The sequence below is a fragment of the Desmodus rotundus genome, chromosome 5 (assembly GCF_022682495.2).
Source record: "Desmodus rotundus isolate HL8 chromosome 5, HLdesRot8A.1, whole genome shotgun sequence".
NCBI lineage: Eukaryota > Metazoa > Chordata > Mammalia > Chiroptera > Phyllostomidae > Desmodus > Desmodus rotundus.
In genome coordinates this window covers 139,039,376-139,055,877 of record NC_071391.1, presented here as the reverse complement: position 1 = coordinate 139,055,877, position 16,502 = coordinate 139,039,376, and the positions used below count along the sequence as shown (strand labels likewise).

At 33.4% G+C, this 16,502-nt stretch overlaps 1 protein-coding gene across 4 annotated transcripts in view; it reads right to left on the bottom strand.

Moving 5' to 3' along the window:
- The window catches only part of AFTPH (aftiphilin), a 62,750-nt gene that overhangs the window by 18,981 nt on the left and 27,267 nt on the right, over nucleotides 1–16,502 (bottom strand). For all 4 annotated transcript variants that reach the window (XM_024552721.4, XM_024552723.4, XM_045189378.3 and 1 more), the window contains 3 exons: nucleotides 4,915–5,066; nucleotides 2,474–2,600; nucleotides 2,006–2,062 (listed from right to left, as the gene is read on the bottom strand). In XM_024552721.4, the coding sequence (XP_024408489.2) occupies nucleotides 2,006–2,062; nucleotides 2,474–2,600; nucleotides 4,915–5,066 (336 nt within the window). The remainder of the gene's footprint in view (nucleotides 1–2,005; nucleotides 2,063–2,473; nucleotides 2,601–4,914; nucleotides 5,067–16,502) is intronic.

Below are 16,502 nucleotides of genomic sequence, written 5' to 3'. Positions count from 1 at the left end.
GGCCTGAAAAAAGCTAAGCTTTTACACAATTTAAAATAATACTTGATAACCTCTTGAATATTTATCAATCAGACCCAAATAAAAGTCTCCCTTTACTGTGAGCAAGGGGGTGGGGCTGGGCAGGATTAAAGCCACTAAGTAAATAATGTTAGAATCTGTGAATTTCTAAAAACAAGTTTTCAGGAGAACTCCCTCCCCCACAAAATAGGACATAAGCTACCTAAAGTAATTAACAGAATGAATTCATGAATGCATGGTCTAACACTACCACATACATTATACAGGCTTTCTAGTGTGCCCTTACACAAGGAAACTATGCATTTGGCAATTACTGGTCTTAGCCAACTTTTTAAATGTGAACTATCACTAAACCAGTGGTTCTCAAAGTAGTCCCAGATCAGTAGTTTCTGTATAACCTGGGAACTTGTCAGATGTGCAAATTCTTGAGCCCTGCCTCAGATCTACTGAATAAGAAACTGAGGGTGGTATCCAGCAATGTGTTTTTAACAAGTCTTCCAAACAATTCACATTAAAGTCCAAGAACCAGTGACTTAAATGATCATTTCAGATACTATTCCTCCAGATGAGATCAAAAGATATTGAACATAGCATACATGAAAAGCACCACAGGAAAAAGTGGGGTATAATTAAAATTTGAAGCCAGAGATGAAAAGAATAAATTTCTAAATGGATGAGATGATGCATTCACTAAGTCATCTCTGGTATATTAAAAGCTTTTAAAAATGATAAATTATTACTAATAAAGACTGTAATTAAGAGAGCAAAATAAAGTATAAATATTTGTCTCTAACTTCTAACTAAACTTCAAAAAGTGGCTAATGTGATGAGCCGACACACAAGCATTAAGTAGATTACTACTGAATGAATGAGACAATAACGACAACTTCTAGAATGCTTCTCTTTTGAGAAAAAAAAATACAAATAACCAAAGCGCTAGAGAAATGTTCTGGATTATATTTACCCACAACAGAAAAGAGTGTAGGGATAATCAAGGTGTTTTGAAAATTCAAGATAACTATTTATTAAGGAGCAGAAACTGATAAGAATGAGCACAAAAAAGGTTTTTGTCCAATTCCACAAAACAAACAAAATTACAAAAATAAAGCAAAACAGTCCAATTTAACATCAATAATTAGAGCTTATTCATGGAGTTTTTAGATTAAAGAAAGGTCAGGTTCCACGGCAAATTCATTTTTACATGCACACAAAGGGCTACAATTCAAATTCCACACCAAGAGTTTCTTAGTTTTTTATTTGTTTCTTAAACATAGTATTTTCCCCTTATTTTCAAGTTATTGGCAAAAGAATTTAAAAATATTTTTAGTTGAACAGATTGGACATTTTTATTTACCAATAACTCAAAGACACACAGAAAAACACAAACATATCCAACTTTAAAATGTGACTGAATCTTGATAAGGTACAGAATGAAAATTCCTCAGTTATCCTGGACTACCTGGTATATCTAAAAAAAAAAAAAAATTCAACACATTTAAAACATTAATGGAAAAATTAAGGATCAATTATGCGCCCTGGTCATTTTCAGTTACTACAATTTGGTATTTCCAAGCTTGTATATACATCCATCATCTCAATATTTCATCATTTAAATTGATCACAATTGGATTAGAAAAAAATGGTATCTAAACCTTCAGATACCTCAGCTTCTATTTAAAAGCAAATTTAGGAAAAAAGAAAGAAGAGAGACCTTTAGAGGTACATTTTACAAAGACTTATTATGAGCACTAATAGTACTAAAATAAGTGATTTTCAATCTAAAACAAAAGTCTGTAACTAATATAGAAAAATACCCTCAGATCAAGATTTAAATGGATTTATGAGATCAAAAAGGATATTATATTTATTCTCTTAATGTTCCCATACTAAATGCCCTTAAAATACTTTCCATGTCATACTATATAAAATGATTTTACAGAATAAATGCAGTAATGAAAAATACACACAGACAAACTTGTGTACTTACCAATCCTGCTGCATACATGGGCACTATAACAGGTTGCTTCTTATTGCCTGTGAAGAGCTACACACATGTGTTAGGAGAAAGAACATATATTTAGAGAATGATCTGTCACACAATGAAATGCTTTCCAAAATGTACTTGCAATGCTTTACTATGTACATTATAAATGATAAATTGAAGAAATTGTCAAATTGCCCATATGGGGTTGTATTTTTGATCTCCTAGTCCAATTACTTCATTTTAGAGTTAAGAAAACATGCTAATCAACTTTTTCTAAAAATAGGAAATGTTGCCTGGAGAAAAATTTAGATTTATTTTTAAAAGTTGGCATATACAAAACACATGAACATTTACATCAACAAATGTTTATTTTTCTGAGCAGCTTAGTTTATCACCGCTTGAATAGAAACATAACCATCTAAAACATCCATAGGTTGATTAAAGGATTTTCTAAGGTGCTAACAAACTCACAATGTTTCGGGTGTCTATTCCCAAGGAGCACAAAAGCTTCTTGTTGCTATGGGAGCCACCCCATTGATATCTCAAGCCATGTGCATCATGGATATCCTGTAGCTCGGTCCACACATCCAGCAGTTCTCTGTAAAAGGTCACAATGAAGCCACCAATAATGGTTTACTCAATAGCTTTCACCATGAATTCTACTTTTAATGTGACTGTGAAATACTATACATGCCAATTAGTCTTGAGGCTATCATGAATATACAATTAATCTGAATGAAATCAAGAGCCAACACTTACAGTCATTAGAAAAGTAACTAAGTTAAACTCATTTGAAACAATATGCCAGTAACCAAGCAAAAATTTACCCTGTATGTTTTTTACAAATTAAAGCAAACATACCCATATTTTGCACTGTATAATGCGCTTCCCTGTATCATGTGCACCCACATTTTTGTGTGCACGATACATGGGCTCATTACACCCATATTACACACACGGTATATAATCATTATACCCAAATATAACGTGCATCCTTATTTTCCCCTCAAAAATTTGGGCAAAAAAGTGTACATTATACATGGCAAAATACAGTATTTATTTAAAGGGAGGAAAGAAACCAACTCAGCATTCCACCTTCTTATTACAGCCATTTAATATTTGTGTTTTCTCCTTGAGTCCTGATCCCCCAAAACACAGTTGTAATTATAGCATATATATAATTTTGTATTATTTTTTCAGATTTTAAGAACTTCCCGTTACATATATGTTTTTCAATGGTTGTGTAATATTCTATTAAGACATCCGCACCATCATTTATTTAGCTATAATCCTACAGCTTTAAGTAAGATTTCCTGTTCAGCTCTCATTGTAAAGCAAAGTATCTCCTTGTATTTTATGATGTGTGTTGTTGAGTTATTTCCTTAGAATGAATCTCCTGGAAAGAGATTCTTGGACCTAAGAGTATGAACTGTCTGTACAACTAGCAATTAAAAAAAATACATCTAAACAATTTCAAGCTGGCAAAATATAAACCCTTATGTCCCTTTCTCTCCTCAGATATCACTCTAAAACAAAAATTGAGAAGCAAAAATAATCTCCATCTCCAATGAAATTAAGAGATACTTAGACCCTGAACCAGAAATACTGAGGTCACAAAGAGGGACGAAGGAGAGATCTGTGGAGGGAGACAAAGTCTTCAAAGGTGAAAGTAATAAAATACAAGAATCTAGGAATGAGAGCAACATTGAAATTAAAATTAGAGAATCAATCTAGACCGTCTAACAGCTTATAACTAATAGGAAGTCCAGAAAAAAAAAAAAACAGAGATAATGGAGGGAAGGTAACTGTCACTACAAGAAAACTGCCCCGTACTGAAGAACAGAAGTCTCCAGATTGAAAGGTCCTACCCAGGGCTCAGTCCAATGAATGAATAAAGACTCATATTTCATTGTGAAATTTCAGAATACCAGCAACAAAAGATACTAAATTATAAATTTAATGTGACAGTATAAGAAAATAAAACTTTATCTCTTATGTACCTTTTTTTTACTCAGGAGGTTTTTAGACAATACACTTGACCAAAATGGGGTCTAAGTGAAAGGAAGATGCCAAGAAAATGTGTGTCTAAGAGGCCTGGAAAGGAAGTTAGGGGACTCCTGAAAAAAAAATGGAATGGCCAGCCTGACAGGTTGGATCACAAGTAAAACTGCATTAATAGGCTGTTAACTGCTAGGGAGAGATTTAGAAATGAAAAAAGAGAGCTAACTATTAAGTCCATGAAAAAGTTGTACTATAAAGAAAATAGGGGCTAAGCAAGGAACCTTATTTATATGATTACAATAATGAAAATACCAAATAAAAATTTAACTGAAACCTATAAATATATTGGGATGATAAAGGGAGGAGAATAGCAGATATAAGATCTAAATTCTCATCTATCATACTATGAAGTCAAAAGATAATATGTAAGACTGAGCAATTAGAATACTGGTTTTATATATATATAAAGCTATATATATGAGAGAGAGAAAGAGCGCATGCAAGTACGTGCGCTTAAAAATGGAGAAACAGAGAGGTTTTTTTAAAAAAATCACATCTTTTGCCCTGGCTGGATGGCTCAGTTGGTTGGAAGTTCATCCGTACACCAAAAGGTTGTGGATTTGATCCCTAGTCAGGGCACATACTTATTTGGTTGCAGGTTTGACCCCTGGTTGGGGCAATGGATCAATGTCTCTCTCTCACATTTCTCTCTCTCTCTCTCTCTAAAATCAATAAAAGCATCCTCGAGTGAGGATTAAATATATAAATATCATGTCTTTTAGCACATTATGATTTTTTAAACTTTAACACAATGTTTTAGAACCTTAATGTTTTAAGATAGCCTTATAAATTACAACAGTTGAAATTAACACATATAAATGTTATCTAACAACTGTCTACTACTTACTTACCCACTTTCAGCTAAGGCCTCTCTTGTTTTTATTGGCAAGGTGCTTGTTTCCAGTAAGTGCTTCAGGGAAGTAACTTCTTCTTCAGTATCAGGTACAAGTATGGAAGGAAAACATGCTTCGAAAATTCGCTCCAGGCGGTTTAGTAAAGCTGTCTGTACCAAAACATGCCCCAATTTATTTTCACTTCTACAGTTTTAATAATGTCGTAAGTTTATCATTACACACACACACACACGCTCAGGGAAACTACCAGTCAGGTAGCACAATTACTCACACAACAGCTGTTTTAAATGATTACTTTAAATAATCATGGCGATACAGTGGTGAAAAATAAATGTAGTTACACACCAAGCACCATACCTTGTAGTTTAGAAACATCATGTTATTTAATCCATTAGGAAAATCTACAAAGAAGAAATTATTACCTAATTGTAAAGTGAGAGAGCAGTCTCAAGTTTTGAATAAGCAAAAATAAAAACAAATACCAGACAGCATCCATATTCTTTACAGCACATTGGGATGCTTCTTACTACCACTCACATACTCTAGGAACAATAAGATTGGATGCTTGTAAAATATCCTATCATAGTTGAACAAACCTTTTTTTTTGGATACAAACTTGAATTTTGAAACTCTGCTGCTAACAGAACAAACCCAAGTAGGAAAGAATGTCTCAATTTTTACTTAGAAATTCAATAGCTCATTTACTATTCTGATGATCAGTGTCATCTTTTAGAACTTTCATTTCTGTACTCTTTTTTGGTGTGCATACATATATTTTTGAATAAAACAATGCCTTTCCTCCAAGCAAAACCTGCATACTCCCATGTATTTTCTCCAAGAACATTGGCATTTGGAGTATTTACATTAATTAAAGCTTATTAGATTTAGATTAACTTTTTTGGTACCACGAGGTTTATTCTACATGTGCAAACCTACAGTAACATTTATTTCCACTTTCCTATTTTAGATACATGTAAAATTGAATAGTAGCTCAACTTACTGCTTAAACATCAAATAGAAGTACAAACTGTTAATAAATTAAAGCTCGTTGGAAGATTAAGTGTACTTCTGAAAGTGATACCCAGTGTACAAGAAAATGCCACATCACTGTGGTACTTCCTACCAAGTAATGAAAAGAGGTTAGCACTTGATTTCTGTTGTTTAGTATAGTCAGCAAATAGGAAAATGAAAACCAAAAGGAAAAATTTTCACATATATATTTTCCCAACTCATTCCCCTTTGAAAGCAGTATCAGAGCAAAAAATTTAACAATGCATAATTAGTCTCAGGGTACTCTTCTGCTATCTCTGCAAGTTACTCTAAAATCTTTATTACAGTCATGTCTCTGATATGAGAAAAGTTCTCAGTATCAATTATGAAACAAGTAGGCTCAAGATCCCAAGGCCTGTGAAACTTGAGTGTGTCAAGGGGACCTGCTTAAAGCTTCAACAGAGGGAATGGGCAGACACTACTTTTAAAGGGATCAGATAACCATCTAATTGGAAACATGAGGAGTGTTGGCCTCTCCTGGGCAGGGAAGGTAAACAAAAACTCACATAAGACAAATTTTATTTGTCTGTAAATTAAAACAGAATCTTTCTGATATCTTCTTTGTTAGCCTTTTAATGAGATAGAAAAAAAAATTATCGAAGGAAGAAATGACCCCAAACACATTCAATCATTTGGGTAATATTACATATAACAAGTTTTAGGTACACCAGTGAGCAAGTTCTTAATTTAGTGGAATGTACTTGAGGAAACAGAACATTAATCTAATCACCTCAATTTTTCACTTCTTCTCCAAGCTTTTCTCATTAAGAATATAAATTACATGGAAATTTTAAAAGAAAGTTCCGTATATCTTTAGGATTAGATATTATATTAAATAGCTTGAAATCTATTGTTGAATGAAGCAGGCAATTTTTTCTGAATAGGGTCAGATAGTATTTTCGGCTTTGCAGATCATCCATAAACAAATAAATGTATGTGTGTTTCAATGAAACTTTATGTCCTAAAACGGGCAGCAGGACAGATTTGTCTCTCAGGCCACAGCTTGGCCAACTGATGTAGAGCAATAAACAAGTAACAAGGATTCAAGTAACCAGGGTCCACTAACAGAACAGCCCTGCCCAACAAGGACGAACTCCTTAAAAATTCAACAAGAAAGTAGCTAACAGAATTAACAAAGATTTTGATTAAAATTAAATTTCCTCTAACATATTACTTTTTAAAGTATATCAGTTTACAACTATCCACAAGACCTGTTTGGTGGTAAAAAGGCATCCTCTGAAAGGAGTTTCTTACTACTCTACTATCTTGTTCACGGTAATAAGTAATCCCACATTTTATTTACTACTAGTTAATTCCAGTTAGTAAATGGCTGATGTAATTATAACACTTTTAATAGAGATCTGTGGATTAAAGGGGCCGAGACTCAGATTCTGGATTTATAAACTTGGAGACCGAAGGGTTTAACCTCACAGGGTATATGATAAACTAGAGGATAAGTACTTGGCACCTAGTGTGCGCTCAGGAGGTGGTAGTTTTATCACTACTATGTTGTTACACAGATAATACACATACACACAGTGGCCTGCCAGGGAATAAAAATGTCAAAACTAGGTTCAAATCTCATTAAGAATGTTTATCATTATTTAGCATTCTGAATCATTATGAAAAAAACTTGTCTCAATCTATCAATTTCTACCATAGTAAAACAGGAAATTAAATAATCCCAATATTTTGTGTCCTCCCCAAGATCCTCCTATTGAGTTGGCTAAAAGTACCTAATTTAAAAAGATCTATTTAAAAGCAAAACAGAACCTATTACTGCTACTATCTATGAATATTAAACTTTGGAAACTGGTGAACATTTTGGTTGGCTTGTTGGCATTTATGATTTAAATCTTGATCACATTATGAAATACAAAATGTATAAACCACACATTATGTGTGATTAAGAGTGTTTTACTTTCCAAGAAGCACAATCAAGTTAGAAGTTCAAAAATGTCACAGAACAATGTCCAAGTTACCTGGCAAGTATGATAGGTAAAAGATTGTAACCAACATAGTGCTCAAAAGACAAGTTAAACAACATACCACAAGAACAGTTTCTCTAGTGACCAAGCAAACAGGTTTCTTTTAAGAAGCAGATATTCTAAAATAAATCATAATCATATACTAAATTTTAAAAAATCATTGTTATTTTGGACATAAAATTTGAGCATGAGATAAAAGGGATCCAAAAATGTTATAGAGGGGTGAGCAAGAGTAGGTTTATAGTTATAATACAAATAATAAATAAATAATAATAAAAGAATGAATTGTTTTACATACTTACAACTGTAAACCTACTTTTGCCCACCCCTGTATTGGTAAATGTTTTGGTTTTCTTTTTTTAATTAAGTAATTCTAAGTGCTTTAAAATATATACTATTTTTCCTCAACACTATCATCCAAGGATAATTTAATATATACAACAACCTTAAACCAAATCAGTAATGCAATTAACATCACATCAAAATCAGAGTCAACAATTAAGTAAAATGTTACTTAAACTTGGGTTTATTCTATTGGGCATACCTAAAAAGGAACCTTAGCTATATTATCCTGGTGATATGAACTCTTCTTCCTAAATAGAGTGTATCTAACCATAACAGGAAGTCTACTGCTGGTTTTGATTAAATTAGGGCACTGCTGAAATTTTAAACTCCACATAGCTTATTAACTCAGAAAAAAGATGTGAATTGAACAATAATATTTATTAACATGTTACAGTACATGTGGACTTATATGTAAAATTCCAAAAGATTATATTATTTGGAATTAGTGGTAAAATTAAACTGGTTTAGCTCTAGTTTCCCTAGGCAGGTAAGGCAGCACATGTAAAGCAGACAGTATCAGTATAACCCAGTCCAGGAAAAAGTGAGGGCCTAAATTCAGCAAAAGAGTGAAAGATGCTTTCTGAAACACGGCCAGAAACTACAAAAGCCTCTTAAGGTGCATTATGGCTTTTATTTAACACTTATATAGTGCTTACCATGTGCCAGATTATTGTAAATGCTTTACAAATATTAGCTCACTTAAGTATTAAAAGAACCATATGAAGGCACCCTGGCCAGTGTGGCTCAGTTGGGCATCGTTCTGCAAACTGAAAGGCTGTGGGTTCGGTTCCTGGTTGGGGTGTGTACAAAAGGCAACCAATTAATGTTTTTCTCTTGCATCAGTGTTTCTGTCCCTTTCTTTCTCTCTCCCATCCCCTATCTCTAAAAATCAATAAGCATGTTCTCAGGTGAGAATTAAAAAAAAAAAAAGAACCGTACTAGGTTATAATAATACTATCACCCCCATTTTCTAGATAGAAAAATGGAGCACTAAGAGGTTAAGTTAATTTGCCCACGATCTCAAGAATATTACATGAGGAAGCTGATTCCTAACTTAGGAAGTATAGCTTCTGAGTCTGTACTTTTAACCACTATATTATGTTATCGTCAAAGCAATTCTAAATTCAATTTCTAAAAATTACAGGAGCTTTGGGGACATGGACTATACCTTATCTTGAATGTCTCGTATCTAGGTTTCTAAACACAGTTGGTACAGGAATACTGACTATATTAATGTACAATAGATTTTTTTTTTTAAAGCCCTTCACTTAAGACTGTAGGGGACATATGCGTTTTACTTACAAAAGTATATATTATTGTAAGCCATCTAAATTACTTTTGTACACAGGTTAGATATATTTATATAATTATAACATGTATAAATAACAGCTGAATGAATGTCTTTTAAGGTACTATGCTTGATGCTCTACATATATTATTACTTGATAAATCTTTTAAAAGAAACCCTGAAAGATAGGTATTATAGTTTCCATGTTACAGATGAAGAAACTAACGTTAAGGGAGATTAAGATAACTAACAGGTCTCCTGCTGGTATGTTGCACAGCAAGAATTTGATCCAAAGCCAGATGCTAAATAAAGCCTACTTTCTTTTCATTAAATTTTGCTTTTATCCACTTTTTTGGTCGTTCAAACATTTCCAGCTATCAGATAAGGTATTCAACTATTAACTGCTGAGGTGATGAATACACTTTAAAAAGCAAACTATTTCATTTAATGCAACAATTCATAGTTTTCAACAAAGCAAAATGAAAATTTTTACTAAAGAGTTAGTGCTGCATACTACATTAATGTGAGGGTAACAAATAAGTACACACACTCAGTGTACTAAATTTTAGCTGAGGTTACAACAGTAACTAAACAAAATATTATCAATTACTTAAATTTTAAATGGCTTTGACTCCAAAGTCAAAGAGGAAAAGTAGTCATCAGCTCTCCCTTAAACTTGGAATTAGGAAACTGGTGGCTGGTTAGCTGAATACCAGTTTATATAACTTAGTCGTGTCCTTCAATTCATACAAGTCTCAGATTTTAAGTCTAGCAAACAGCAGCACATCTAGCCGTTAAACATTTTAAGAAGTGGGGGCTCTAATAAATGTAGGGTAGAAAGACAAATGCTCTTCAAGGTAGACTCCCTTTTGATTTTCTCTATTCACGCCTAGAAAGCCAAACAAGGAGGTCTGCTACTTGCACAGAAGAGCACTTATGCTCAGAAGACTTCCTACCTGTCAAAACTATTCTGAGAATGGAAACTAGCCCAAAGCAGCAGCTTTGCTCTCAAAAGTTTGATGGGTGAGTATACAGCCAGAAGTAGGAGTACTCCCACATAAATTCTCATTTACCTATTACTTTCCTCTGTTCACCAAAAAAATCCAGTTGGCAACATTATTTCTTGCACCTTTGAAGACCATTTTCCAAGAAGTTCATTTCTGGGATTATTCAGTAACAATTAACATTTATTGATCACTTATTATGTGCAAGACACTGTACTAACAACCTTTAGATGCACAACTTCATTTTATCTTCATAATCAGTGTTTTGAAGTAAGTACTTTGATTATTCTTTAAATCTGAGGTTCAGGAAAGGGGACAATGCAAGTTGCTGCTGAAATGTGAATCTGAACCTGGCAGTGGGACTCCAGACCACTGCTTTTAAGCACTATACTGTGCGCAGGACCAACTTACGCAGTAGGCACAGGGCCTAGGGCCCACAATGATTTGGGGGCTTTATGACAATGTTTTAATATCTAATATTAATATACCCATCTTTATAACATCATAAAATAAAATTTTAAATATCTTTTATGGGGAAGAGGCTTACAAAAGTCCTATGTGGCCTTGGAAAGCCAGTGTACTCTCCAAAGGTTCACTGGCTTTTATAGCATTTCTCATTTCAAACATGTGTTTTCCTGTCAGGGTCCCTTATTACCTTGAATGTCTTTACATTTTTATTGTTTTCAAACCAGACAGGATTTCTGGGAAAGCAGGAATGAATAACTAACCGATTGTTTAATTCATCAGTGGGGGCAAAGGATCATACATGAATTCATTTATACTCACTCCCAGTTCTGCCATACCTTCTGTCTGGAGGAAGAAAGCCCTAGGGTATATAAACAGCCATTTTCATTTTACTCACTTGTGAAAATAAGTTATATTATCTAATACAGAGCTTCCCAACTGGTATGCCTCAGTCACAAACAGGTTACAAGTTTTCTAAAAATCTTGAAAGCTATATATAGAGACATGTAGTGTTCCCATTTGGTTAATATTAGGTGTCAACTTGACAGGGCCATGAGATGCCTAGACAATGGATTAAACATTATTCTGGGTGTGTCTGTGAAGGAGTTTCTAGATGAGATTAACACTTCAACTGGTAGACTGAGTAAGGCAGACTGTCCTTCCTAGTATGAGTGGGCCTCATCCAATCACTGAAGACAGCCTGCAGACTACAGATCTTGGGACCTCTCAGTCTCCTCATTCCAATTCCTTGTAACACCATCTCCCCTGCCCCCACCTCTGCCTCCCCCACCCATCCATCCTCCTAGTTGTTTCTCTGGAGAATGCCAACTAATACACTTCTATTTTATAAACAACTACACTAGAGTATGAGCAGATTAAGGGTATTACAAGTCTCATTCAGTTTTTCAAAGTGGTGTGTAAGACTGGCACACTTAGGGTCCTAGACTCTGGATTTTATGCCACTCAAATGTGTATCCCCTTTAAAATACCTTGTATTGAAGGTAATTCCTAAAATTCCTTAAACATATTTCTAGTCAGCTTTCCTTTCTTTCTTAGGAACAGAAGTTGATTACTGTTAAGAATTTTAATATTGACAGCATTAGGTCTTGCTCTTAAGTGGAAGTTTAGAAGAAACATAAAATCTACTGGGTAACTTTATCTCCCATTTAAAAGGATACCTTATGCTTCAACACCATTAAATATTAAGTAAGTTATCAAGTATTGTACAACCTACAATTGTATACTTATCAATTCCTAATTTCAAGGTATATAAGAGTGACGAGTGCAATATATATCATACTCTAAAAGATGCTTTGCACCTTCTGTATAATATCTGGATAAATCTAATAAAGTATTTCTATCTACAGGGCCCGGCAGAGGTAATGCCTGCTTCAGTGTGGTTGGTAGGGTAACAATATGGGTGTAATAATTTGTAGTTTTAATGAACACTTCACCCAAAATGTTATACGGTGTGCTTGAGTGTGATATTGTTATGTTACAGAATTATATGCTTATGATTTTGTAATAAAAAAGGGTGTTATTTATGCCAGACACTGTATTTTGGAATCATAGCCCAGAATTTCACATTTTCTGAGGGAAAAATAACACAAGGTATTTCTACCCAAATATTTCAGATTAGCAAAGAGCTGTAAGGCCAAAACCTGAATTTTTTCAGATATAACTGACATATAACATTCTATTAGTTTCAGGTGTGCAACATAATAATTGGATATGTATATACTGCACAATGACCACCACAGTAAGTCTAGTTAACATCACCACACAGTTACAAACTTTTCTTGTGATTAGAATTTTTAAGATCTACTTTCTTAGCAACTTTAAAATATAAAATACAGTATTATTAACTATGATCACCATGCTGTGTATTATATCCCCAGGACTTACTTATTTTATAACTAGAAGTTTTTATCTTTTGTTGCTTACAATTGTTTTCAGTAGTAAGTTCAAGTGTCCTCCAAATAAAGGAAAACTTGCATATATCTTAGGCAGATAATTAACAAACAAAGGTGAAAATACAGGATTAGTTACACTTAGTTTGAGAATGCTGACTCTGGTGAGCAAACCAATAACTTAATCTCAAAATAACATAAGCCAAAATATTAGTGATTCTCTTCATTTTCCTTTTTGTGATACTCTTAATATTTAAAACTCTCAAAACAAATCTTCATCTAAAATATTTTCCCAGTAGTAGTATCAATTAGATGGCTAATAAGAAAGAATGACTCATAGCTTTCTTTTCTGCAGCCAATTAATACAAAAAATTACTCACTAATTACCTAAATTCTACAATAACATCACGGCACTACAAAAGCTCAAAGTTAAACGTAGTGCTCATGACATTATCTCCTTTACTATACATCTAAGAAAAAGGCATCCTGGCTCTCAGTCAAGGTTCCTTTCTGGCAACATTAACAGGTAAAAAAATAAAACAAGGAGGGAAGGAAGGGAGGAAGGGAGGGAGGGAGGGAAGGAGGGAGGAAACGAACTATAAAACAGTATACACAATGGTCTTTTGGAAAAAAGGACAGCTTTGAAAGTAAGGAGGATTTTGGTTTTTGTTGTCATTTTGTTTTGTTTTAAATCTTAGCCCAAAAAGTAAGAATGGATACCACTGTTTGCTTTTGTTTACAATTTATAAGAATGTTAACAAAAGGATGAAATAATACTGAACTCTGGGTTCTAAAAAAAAATTCACTGTAGAATAATATTTCTCCAGAAGTGATCATGTATGGCTTTTATATCAAGGTTTAAACCCATCATTGAGGCTTGCTGGATCCACACCTAAGAATTAATTTGTCTAAGAACACTTTATAACCTTGAAAGATTTCTTCTTGGACGACCTTTCCCCTAAATAACAAATTACTGCAGTAAAGCTGCAATACCTGATTGTCCCTTAACCCAAGGAAGATATATTTTATTGAAAAGATGAAGATATCCTCTTGGTAGGCTGAAAAAAGGAAAGTACTACAAAATAAGGACAATGCCACATACCAAATGGAGTGAAAAGTCGAAGAAATCTGAAATGACAACTGTATTCTTTGTCTGATTTCACAAAACAAAGAATCATTCCTCATGTTTGTTTAATTGAATTAACTGAGCTCTGAATTCTAAGACTTTCACAATATCTTGTTAAAGCAGAATTTGCACAAAACCACTTGAGAGCACTATTCAGAAGAGAGTTGTTGCATCCAGGTTAAGACTGAAAAGGAACGAGTCATTTTAAATTATACCATTAAAAAACCTAATGTTTACTGTCATTAATTACTTGAGGGTTTCTGTGCTGTATGCAACATTGTAGTAACTACGAGAAACATTTAAAAAAGTATTAATAATTCAACCCTCTCCTAGAAAAATAATGGACTTTTCCAGCCGATTCTGGAAAAGGAAGAAACTGCAGGCCACAATCCTCCTTCACAACAGCAGAAAAAGAATGACAGTCACTTCCAACTACTCACTTAGCTAGGAGGGCTTACCCATTCTCTACCTCAACTTTCTTCCAAAGTTCTCTTCCAGCCTTTTCCAGCAGTTTCTCCATTCTACCACCCACCTCCAAGCTCTGCTTATTTTGCATAACCCATTCAGCAAAAATAAAAACCTAAGGACTGAGCTAAACAAATCTCAGAAGTCTTAATGCATCTTGCCACATCTACACAATTTATTTTTACAAAACAGAATCATATACAAAATTCTGATTTTTCAGTAGATTTTTTCACTCATTTAAAAATTTACTGTCATTTTATCTTCACTAAACATTACAGATAACTGAGTTCATAGGTAACTTGTCATAAATCATAAAGCTTAAAAAGAGGCTGAGTCAAAATTCAAACTCAGATCTGTAAGATTCCTTAAGGTCCATATACTTTATTACCTCCTATATTGTTATCCAATTATAAATAACTTCGATCAACTGGTATGATGCAAAAAAATTTCCTTTTTAAAGTGGTCCTTTAAAAATTCATTACCTGATGATGTTAAAAGTTCTAAGGCTATAAATGAAAGATAATCCAATACCAGTGTTACCTTATACTTGAGTAAGATGAAACTAAACAGGAAAAGAATTAGGTCAAAATCAACAGTATTTGCTTTGCATTATATAATTAATTCACTCCTTGTTTACAATGGCAAGTTTCTGCCTCAACAATGAATTCTTCATCAGAAATAACACGTATTAGCCAAACCATGTAATAACTAAATTAGCAAATCAAGCTATTCAGACACTCAAAGTCAAATGAAAAGTGATTAGCTGTGTACAGCAACTGGTAATACCATAATTTTGACAATATCTTAAAGTATTAAAGGTGTTAAAGCAATGATGTATAACCATTTCAATTAACCTTCAGACTTTGGAAATATTTCCAATTAAAAATGGTTTGCTTAGCAAACAATAACTGGAGAAGTAGAGTTTATAGATTCTGATTTTGTTCTCAGTATCTTTAAAATAAGCCTGTGGGCCAAGTGCTACGTATGTCAATTGTCTGCATAAAGCAGTTATTTCCAAGTGTTCTCTTTCACACCCCCAAGGTTGAAGAAAGGTAGAGCAACTTGGGTATCAAGCTGCACCTCTAGGGATTATTTTACGTTAAAATAAATGTTAATGAATCTTCTCTGAAAGAGACTAGACCAGAAGAGGATAAAATACAAGGGGGTGAAAAATATTCTCCCTGACATTCCCACTCAACAAGAAGAGGAACTGTAAATGTACATTTTTGCAAGAAATTATAAGCAAATAAGTACAGCCACAGTAAGTCAGTCATGGTTGTTTCTTACTAAGTCTAAATTTTAATTTCTCTCTCACACCCTTACCCCAGGTCTTTTGGTAGCTCTTTGAGGTCCAAAGACCAAATCATGAGGTCCAAATCAGCTTTTTTCAAATTCTTTTTCTATCTTTCAAGTTTCTACAGCCTTTTTAGCACAGGCTGAAGTTTCAAATTCTGATTATTCTCTTCTGCTATCAAAACTGTACTCCATTCAAAATAAAGACTTTTTGGCTATAAAAAAAAAATTCAAAATAAAGACTTTTTGGCTATAAAAAAAAAAACAAAAAAAAACTGTACTCCAATTTCCTAGGTCTTTGATAGACAAAATTAAGAAACTGTTTTCTGAAGCTTAAAAAAAAAAGCCTTCTAAATCTCAGCTTAACTTTCTTTTAAAATCACTGTTAAGCTGAAAAACTGACTGGAGTAATTAGCTAATTAGTGAATTTTTACATGTTATATTTATATTAATCAAAAAACCAGGTTGATGAATGTCTTTAAATGCTAAAAAACACAATGAGATAAAGAAAAATTTTACCAACCATTGTTGTAGGACTATTTCAAGTTTATCAAAGGCTTGTAAAACTGTAACTGATCTATAAATCAGGCAAGTATTATGTATCACAAAGAAACTCCTTAACAGGTACCCAATTTTAAAATATTTTTTTTT